General features: G+C 39.7%; 1 protein-coding gene across 1 annotated transcript in view; it reads right to left on the bottom strand.

Moving 5' to 3' along the window:
- The window catches only part of TMEM131 (transmembrane protein 131), a 166,245-nt gene that overhangs the window by 109,574 nt on the left and 46,562 nt on the right, over window positions 1-10,109 (bottom strand). Inside the window, exon 4 of the mRNA XM_029937215.1 lies at window positions 3,642-3,710. Within this exon, the coding sequence (XP_029793075.1) occupies window positions 3,642-3,661 (20 nt within the window). The 5' untranslated portion in view covers window positions 3,662-3,710. The remainder of the gene's footprint in view (window positions 1-3,641; window positions 3,711-10,109) is intronic.

Raw genomic sequence — 10,109 nt, 5'->3', positions numbered from 1 at the left:
GGGGGGGGGGGGGGGGTCCCCCGCCTGCGCAGGTCCGATCCAGCCTTCCCCTGTACTTAAAGGGGAAGGCAGCCGCTTCTCCTGAAAGGGCGCACCTTAAGGAGGGACAACTCCTGCGGAGTCCAATTGGGAGAGGCCGGCCGATACCTTTGACCTTTCTAGAGACTGGCCTAGTCACGCCCCACGTGGGGCGTCCTGGGCCCACTCTGATTGGTCAACACTCCAACTATTGTGACTGGCTCCCACAACTGCCAGTGTTGATGGGGGGCAGGGATTGGATCACTGTAAACCTGTCATCATTTCCTGTAACTCCCCCTCCCAAAGGCATAAAAGGCCCTGCCCTGCCTTTGTTTGGGGCTCTCTCCACGTGGCCGGCTGGTCCGCTGGAGACTGTGAGCCCGAGCTTAAGCTTGTATTAAAGGCCCTTTGCTTTTGCAGGCGAGACTCGGTCTCCCTAGCAGTCTCTGGTGTTTGTTTTGGGGTGATTTTACAAACTTGGGTACAACACACATATACACACACTCACACAGTCACATATAAAACCCCTGACTGAACCCTCATATACATGTGTTCATATCTGCCCCCAACTTCTACCTCTACAGATCCACTTCTACCTTTGTGAGAGAAAACAAACTCCATTCAGTGTTCTCAGACTGGACAAAGAGAAGTTTAAAATCGTAGAATGGTTTTCTTTTTTCTTTTCATTCCACTATTTTGGAGTAGCATGTAATTTTGCTGGCTTAGGGAATAGTCTAGCAGACCTACTATATTCCTTTCCTGTGCTGACTAGGACCTCATGCTAGGTTTCAAATGATTTCCTTCACTGTATTGCCCGACGCTTGGATGCACTGGAGTTCGCCTATCCACTCACACACCTTCAATCAACTTCCACAGTTTCTCTTAGCCCGTGAGATTTCAGTTCCAGTCTCCTAAGGAAACCCATCTATTTCCTCTCTAGTCATATATTACTTCACGTATCCGTACCAGTTCTCTTTGTGCACAACACCAAATTATTCTCTAGCTTAAATATTAACTGAAAACCTTTATATTCTGCATATCATTTCATTTGACAACTCCATTCTTAGGACTCTCTTCTGAGTAATAGCCAAGTTGTATTTAAATCATTAGCTTCAGCACTGATTATAAGAATTAAATTTAAAACAATAAATGAATTTAACAACTATCCTTACAATTTAATGTTCTTTAATACCATAAAATAACAGATAATTCAATGGAATAAAGAAAAAACCCCACAATGTATTATGCTTAGAAAGCAGCTTATACAACAGTTTATGTTTAGAAAATATGGTTACGTTTTTTGTGACTCGATAAATAAATACAAGATGCATGGAAAAAGGACCTGAACTATAAAAGCTCAATGTTAATGTTTTTGAAGGGTTGATCTGCTGGTAATTTTTAATTTTCTTCTTTCCCCTGCTAAGTATTTTCTAAGTTTACTACAGTGGACGTGAACTGCTAGTGTAATAAGCAAAACCCCAGTGAATTCTGTGGTGATGATTTAATAACCTGTAGCCTAGAACGGGAACTCCTCACTAGCTATGAAAAATCCAGTATGGACTTTGAGAGGGATGTCTAGGAAATCCCTGAACCTTAGTGCAAGATGCTATTTGCACACACAACTCTGTGTCTTTGTGTGCATTTGGAGAGGAAGGAACAGGTTCATAGCTTTCATCTATTCTCAAAAGATCCCATGATCAAAAAGTTAAAATCACCAGTCCAGAATCTTGTGTCAATTTCTCCTATTTCAGGGGTAGGACATTATTTAAAGGGTCCAGGGAGAAAGAATTTGGAACAGGAATTCCCAATTCCTATTTAGGAATTTTGTAGAGCTGAAAATGTCTTTATCTCAAGTGATGTATAAAGTTTATAAAATTCTCTCAAAAAACAAATTATAGAGTGAAAAACAGCTGGAAAAAACTTTTAACAAGATCTCTCCAGAATGGTTACTGTTAAGCTTTCCAAGTAAGTACACATGGTGTTCGAGACCAATGGTTTCGGTGCCGTGTGCCGACCTCCTCTCCCCGCCCTCACGAGTCCCCATAAATATGCTCAATGCCCTAACCGCAGAATGCTTCCATATTAGGCTCTGTTCTGGTCCACTCTAGGATGAGAGAACACACTCAAAGGGAATTCTACTGTAGAGAGAAAACTCACTGTTAGAAAATAATGAACTCTTTTATGAAGATCAAAATATACGCCATATTTCTTTAAATCTCTTACGTTTGACAGAAGGAGACTGGGGCACATTACTGTGAACGGATTATGGCTCTACTTTATGTTCCTTGCAATCTCGACATTGTACCTAAACTGTTTTTATAAGAAATGATAGTGATGTGTTTCCTATCTAAACATTATAGTCTTTTTTGTTGTTTAAATGTTTATTATTTATTTTGAGAGAGAGAGAGAGAGAGAGAGAGAGACAGAGAGAGACAGAGAGAGAGAGAGAGAGAGAGAAGGAGAGTGAGAATCCCAAGCAGGCTCTGTGCTGTCAGTGCAGAGCCCCATGTGGGCTCCATCTCACAAACTGTGAGATCATGACCTGAGCAGAAGTTAAGAGTTGGGTGTTTAACCAACTGAGCCACCCAGGCACCCCAGAAGTCAATTTTACTTACATAATGACTATTCCAAAATACCAATTCCATCTAGAAATGCCCAAAGAATCTGCTGAACTCCTCTGTGCACTCCCACCACCCAAATCCATGATCTGTGTACTCCTTAAAAGATGGGAGCTGCCAGCAGATATCTTGCTTTTAATGCTAACTACTCTCCCATGGTTCTGTACAAATATAATATAATTAGTGTTTCTGATTGTTTCAGGTTTAAGGTTGTAAATAAATTATTTAAACCTAATGTGTTTACTATAAGAAAAAGCGAGTAATTACAACTTTGACAATCTTAACGAAAATTACAATTTTCATTAACTGAATCAAAAAAGATCTACATAGAGTTTCTCTATTACTTACCTTCCAAGTTCTTTTTTTCTCCTAATCTACCAGAGTGGCATTGCTCTAGCAGTTACATCACTAAGATATTCTCTTTATCTACTTGCTAAATTAGAGTGGAACCAAATACAGATGGAGACTGGTCTTCCCCTCAGGGTATCTGAGATGTGCAAAACCTGAGACCCAGAGGCAGAAGGGAGGCCAGAAATATGGTTTGAGGAAGCATTTCTGTGGTTTAATCACATCTTTCTGCAGGATTTTCTATTGTTTGTCCTTCTGGGTTAGTGATGATAATATTTATTTACTTTAAAAGCACATGCAAACAAATAAATACTGTTATCTTTCTATGTCCACATGGCAAACTTAAATAATAAAAGTGGAAATAAAGTACTAATCAGAAAAGTAACCTGAAAGTTTTATGCAGCTCCTGAAGATAAGATCCTTTGAACCAGGGACTCTTTTAGGTATCTTTCAAACTTCGGAGGTTAATACTATATGTCAGACTCATAATAGATGCTTGCTTCCCATTTTCAAACCGTATTCAACAACACGGTTTCTTTGATGACTTGAGAATGTGACTTTCTCCCAGAGATAACACAGGTGAAAAGCAAGACAAATGCATGCATAAAATACAAATAATAGCTTAATGGGAAACTATAGTCTAAATTTTAAACTTACTGTTCATGGAAATCCAGCATTGGTGGCTCAAATCGTATAGGTCTGCAATTACCTCGGTACAGAGATATACTGTAAGTAAAAAGAAAACAACATAAGAAACAATTCTTTATATATATATCCCCAAACTCACGTTAGACACTTGAGTTTTGTCACAAGAAAGAATACCTTCTAAGTAAGAATACTTGGTGTTCGAGACTAACAGTTTTGGTGCCGTGTGCTGACCTCCTCTCCCTGCACTCATGCGTCACCATAAATATGCTCATTGCCCTAACCTCAGAATGGTTCATTAGTCTCTGTTCTCGTCCACTCTAGGATGAGAGAACACACTCAAAGAGAATTTTACTGTAGAGAGAAAACTGTTCGTTAGAAAATAATGAACTCTTTAAAAAAAAGTTTTTTTAATCTTCATTTATTTGAGGTGGAGGGGGGAGGGAGAGGGAGGATGCGAGCAGTGGGAGAACAGAGAGAGAAAGAAATACAGAATCTGAAGCAGGCTTCAGGCTCTGAGCTGTCAGCAGAGCCCGATGTAGGGCTCAAACTCAGGAACTGTAAGATCATGACCTGGGCTGAAGTTGGATGCTTAACCAAGTGGACCACCCAGGCGCCCCAAAATGAACTCTTGTACAAAGATCAAAATACATGCCCTGCATCCTTAAATCTCTTACATTTCGTGGAAGGAGACTGTCATCTTTAAGAAAAATGGAGTCTAATGTTCTATTAGGATTGTGGATTACTTTTCTTCTTAGAGGAAATCAAGAAATATATGTTTTAAAAAATTAAGAAAAGGGAGTATTTTTCCTACTCAAGGGTATGTGAAAGCAGAAGATGCTCAAGTAGATTCAATGCTGAAATTTATTTGGTTGATATAGTTGATAACAATGTATCTTAAAATGTTTACTTGTATTTTTTGATACATGCACAATAAACAATAAACAATCAACACAACTACACATCCTTGGTAGACAATACAGTATATAGACAAAAACCACAATCACATTGTAATTAGAGTGTCAAAGGAACTAAACAAAAATGAATCTGGGAATAGAAAATTTTAGGAACTGAAATATCTTTTTCATTTGAGAGTTTGGAACACATTTGAGAGTTTCATTTGAATTTATTTTTAATGTTTTATTTATTTTTGATACAGAGAGAGACAGAGCATGAGAGGGGGAGGGGCAGAGAGAGAAGGAGACATAGAATCCGAAGCAGGCTCCAGGCTCTGAGCTGTCAGTACAGAGCCCGACGCGGGGCTCGAACCCACAAACGTGAGATCTGACCTGAGCCGAAGCCGGAGGCCCAACCGACTGAGCCATCCAGGCGCCCCGAGAGTTTCATTTGAGAGTTTGCTCTATTAATGGCTTAGTCTAAATATTTGAGTATCATTTCTAACTATCCCACTTGATACCAGATCTTCTCACTAAAACAGATTTCTGAACAACAAACTCCTTAACATCACCATGACACGCTGTAACAATGATGCAATACAGAAATGACCAGGAGGATGTGGAGATGCCCACATGCTTCTAGTCATCTGTTTAAGCACAGAGAAAGTAAAAAATTCAGGAAGCCACTGATATTTCTAAATAGTGGATGTTTATCTTTCTATTGTATTTTAAGAAATGATGTTAGAGCAAAACCATTTTGTAGGACTTTATTTCCATTACCATAATTCCCAAGAAAACAAGCTTCAAATGATACAGTAATTTCATTCAAGAAATACATTAGAAATAGACAAGGACATTCAGAATATGCAGCAAACTTAGTTTTAACTCAATTCTACAAAGATTAAACAGTCTGAGTAGTAGAATCAATCTGCTTAAAGTAATATCTAAAAGAGTTTTTAGCTTGATAATCCCTCTGAACAGAAAAGATGAAAAACACAAATAAGGAGAAAAACAGCAAATTTAAGATTCACTTTACAAAAAATCTAAGATCCTACTTTTTAAAAATCTAAAGACAGTGAAACAAAGAAGACAAGATTGCCCCCAAGACCGAAGCCACATTCAGTAAGAGATAAAGAATCTACTCTCTTTTGATCTCTGCTCCTCTTAGGCATGAGATAACAAGGACACTCTGGCTGCACCTTTAAATCAAGAGATGCAGACCAGCTCATCAGTTTAAGGGTGTGAAACTCAAACTTACAAAATCTTAATCCAATCAAGGGGGAAAGTATAATGCATGAAGCAAATGTGTATGTCATTAATTCATATATTTAAACATTGACTGTATTAGATGCTAGAGATATAAAGAAGATTAAGATACAGTTTTCTTTTTCCTCTCACAGAACTGACAATCTATTCCCCAAGTTGCAAATGGAAACATCAAAAGTGGTCAGGCAAGATCAAAAACAAAAACAGAAACAAAAACTGTACACACCCCCACCGACTCAACACAAAGGTGGTGAATGCCTGGGGCCGTGTAGTGGCCAGTACTACGGGAACAAGGCAAAGAGCCCGCTCTCACTGCACTAACATCCCAGTAGGGGAGACAAAAGTCGAACCCACTAGGTAATGAGACATACATAGAGACAGACCAAATACAGTAGCAACAGAGAGGCCTTATCTGAGGAGGGATGCTGCAGCTGAGACCTGAGTGATGAAGATCTGGGGGAAGAAAGGAGACATACCTGGCATGTTGAGGAACAGAAGGCCAAAGTGGCCAGAGTGACAGGAAGGAGGGACTGGAGGTAGGAGCTGAGATTAAAGAAGTACAAAGGTCATGTCTCCTTACAGGAGCCTGCATTTTATTCTAAGTGTAACAAAAAGCCTCTCTAGTGTTTTTAGCAAGGGAGTGATGTGATCTGAAACATCTGAAAAGGCAATATCTAGATGCTGTGTGAAGAACAGGTTGTAGGAGCCTGAGAGTGAAAGCAAATGAGCATCGCAGTATCCAGACAGGAGGGGACTATGGTAGCAGTGGTCTGTGGGAGTGCAAGGCAGCATGGCAAGAAGTGGCTCTTTTCTGAATATATTTGGAAGGCAATAGATCATGCTGACGGATTGGTTTTGGAACGTGAGAGAAAGGAGAGAATCAAGGATGACTTAATTCTGAAATTTTGGCCCGAGAAACTGGATATGTAGTCATGACATAGGAGGTGTGGGTAAGAAGTGAGGATGCACAGATAGATTAGACATTCAAGAGTACTTATTACTGTAGGCATTCAAATCTGAGATGTCATGGCTAAATGAGATGTTAAGTAGGCAGCTAGATATATATGGTTATTACTTTCCATAAAAAAGTTAGATTTTTTTTTTACATATTTTTTAAAGGTACAGATTTTTGTGTACTGATCTCATACCCAAGTCACTTTGGCAAATTAATTTTAAGAGTTTGTCTATAGAGTCCCTTAGATTTTCCTGTCACCATATGTGCTCCCAAAATTATTACTATCTTTGATTACTTCTGTAGACAAATCATCTGCAAGCGATGGCAATTCTATATCTTCCTTTTAAAACTTTTAGAACTTCTTTCCATTTTTAAAAATGTATTCAAAAGAAATGTTAACGTTTTATTGTTTGAGAGACAGAGAGAGAGAGAAAGTGCACGAGCTGGGGAGGGACTGAGAAAAGAGGGAGATACAGAATCTGAAGCAGACTCCAGGCTCTTAGCTGTCAGCACAGAGCCTGATGCAGGACTTGAACTCAAGAATGAGAGATCATGACCTAGGCTGAAGTCAGGCGTTTATCCTAAAGAGCCACTGTTTTCATTTTTTATGCTTTGAGTGGGGTAAGACCTCCCAAAAGATGCTCCACAGAAGTGGCATCTGCATTTGTTATTTACAGATTTCTCACAAAATATGACAGAGAGAAAAATACATAAAGGATGATACCCTCAAATAAATATGTATTTTCAAGACAATAACAGATATATGTCTAAGGAATAGTTTAATATTTGAGTGGGACAAGTTGTCACATGTATAATGTTATTAAAAAAAACACAAAAATTCAATGACACAGCTGTCGCTATCCACAGCTGACTGAGATGTTTGCTACTATGCTTATTTTAAAAGGGTGTGACACTGTTTAGCGTTTTATTAACAGAAAGCAAATGTTTGCAAATCATTAATGCTGAAAACTAAAGTGGGGCAAAAGCAATGTAAAAATGGTATTCTTTGCCAATTTCAAAGTAACAGAAACTAAGACATTATAATAGCATATTGCATGATTTTATGCTTTCTACAGTGACTGTATTTGTTTACAAAGTCTCAAATATTTTTATTCCTTTTATTATTTATTTGGAGATAAGGAGATGCATAAGGACTATTTTCTGACTTCCAGCAAGGGAAAAGCTGAAAAGATACAAGAAATCTTGTGAGACATGGTCTATGTTGCTTGGTGAACTGTGAGGTCCAAGTTAAGCAGGAGCTCCCAAATGAAGCAAATAAAGCCTTTTTGGAGCTTTTGGAATTTGTTTAACCCAGGAAATTTAAAATGTTTTCCTAAAGGCAGTTACTACCTAAACAAAAGGTACTCTTTGGCCCAGTACTTCTTGAAGAATGCTTTGTGGTCTACTGGTAACTTAATCATCTAGAGCCTTTGTAGAAATGAAGACTCCAGAGCCCCACCTCCAGAATGTGATTCCTTATGTCTAGAAGAAACCCAGAAACCAGTTATATTCTCACATTTGGGAACTACTCTTTTGCATCCTGATTCACAATAAGCACTGCAAGCAGAAATAAGAGAGGGGAAAAGTACCTTAACATATAAAATTTTCAAAGTCGTCAACTGTTTCAAATAGTTTCAAATATGATTCTTATTAGAGACAGCTGAAAAACTTAAAAGAAATTACATAATTATAAACTTAAGTTTAAATTTTCATTTCTCTAAGGACTAATAATGTTGAACATCATTTCATTTATTTACTGTTCAATTAGATATCTTCCTTTGTAGAGTGTCTATTCAAAGTTTTTTAACGGGGATGTTTGTCTTACTGAGTTATAAGAGATCTTCACATATTCCAGATACAAATATGTGTACTGTGATATCTTCTTCCTGTTCCTCCTTTTCCTATTACAAATGGTGTCTTTTGGGGAGTGATGTCACTGAGACAGTCACTCAAGTTGTTGCTAACCACAGTACCCTTCACAGGAAGACCAACCTGCAACTATCCATGGACACGGCACTATTGTGAAAATCTGAGAACACAGTGGTGAGGCTGAAGAACCCTCCCGGAGCACAGAGACTGAAAAGGACTTTAGAAAGGTAAGAGGGATGGCTATACTCTGACCACGTCACCTCTTCAAGGCAGGGACAGAACCATGCTAAGAGAGTCCCCTGGGCCTACAGTTTTTCCAGTGGGGAAGATATAGCCCAAGGTTAAGTCCGGCTCCCCCAGTGTTACGAGTTGCTTCCCAGAAGACGCAGTTGGGTCTTGTCACAAGGGGACCATAAGGGGAATCTGCAAGGGTGAACCTGTGGGTCTTGATCACTAGAGATCAGATTGGGATGGGAAGGATGTACAGCAAGCAGTGCTTGGATCTTGACAGACCACACTCCTCCAACAATGACACCCAAGTGGAGATCCTAGGCAGTGGCTGTGCCCACCTGCAAAGTCAAGCCACTGGCCCTGTCTGGCCAGGGAGCTTGGTGGACAATCCCACATGATTTGGATCCCTACCCAATGAGCCATACCAACCAAAGCCTGTTCTGTAGCCCAACCTGGGCTGGAAAGCAAATGAAAAGATCTGCTTAAGGTTGAATATAACCTCCACCTCACCTAACCTGGAAGCCTAATGAGAACATCTGGGAAGCTGCATAGCTCAATTTGCAGCCCTGCTTAAAATGGCACTTGAGCAGAGAACTCAGCCAGTGGCACAGCTCATGTGCAGAGCTGAGGTGGTGGCCCCATGTGGCCAGGGAGTGTGGTGGGCAGCTTGCTAGATTCAGGTCCCCAGCCATCAAGTCACAATGGCCTGTTTTAGGGCCCCATCCAGACAGGGAAGCAAATTCATAGTCCTGCCTAACTGTTGAGTATAGCACCAAGTCCTGCCCAACCAAGAAGCATGAGCAGAGAATCCAGGCACTGTGGAGGCCATGTTCCAGCTGTGCATGGACAGGGAACCAAGTTAGGAGTCCTATCCAACTGCTCCCAGCCAGTGCCCCTGCTGACATCAGAGCTTGGTAAGCATCCCTGGCCAAATAGGGACCTGGATAGTAAATCCCACTTGTCCAAGGACACTATCAGCTGACTCATTAAGAACCCCAAGTTAAGCTGACTGAAGAACCGTCTCTGCAAGAATATATAGGCAACTAAACAGAATTAGAAAAAACAATGCATGAATGAAATGAGAAGTTCAACAAAGAAACAGAAACTATAAAACAACAACCAAACAGAAATCCTAAAGGTAAAGAATACAGTAACTGGATTGAGGAATTCAATAGAGAACTTTATTAACAGATTTGATCAATCAGAAGAAAGTATCAATGAACTGAAAGATAATTTTAAATTATCCAACAAGAGAAGCAAAGA

Source organism: Suricata suricatta, chromosome 4, assembly GCF_006229205.1.
Source record: "Suricata suricatta isolate VVHF042 chromosome 4, meerkat_22Aug2017_6uvM2_HiC, whole genome shotgun sequence".
NCBI lineage: Eukaryota > Metazoa > Chordata > Mammalia > Carnivora > Herpestidae > Suricata > Suricata suricatta.
Note: the sequence above shows the minus strand (reverse complement) of the source record. Positions and strands in the feature narration are given on the sequence as shown.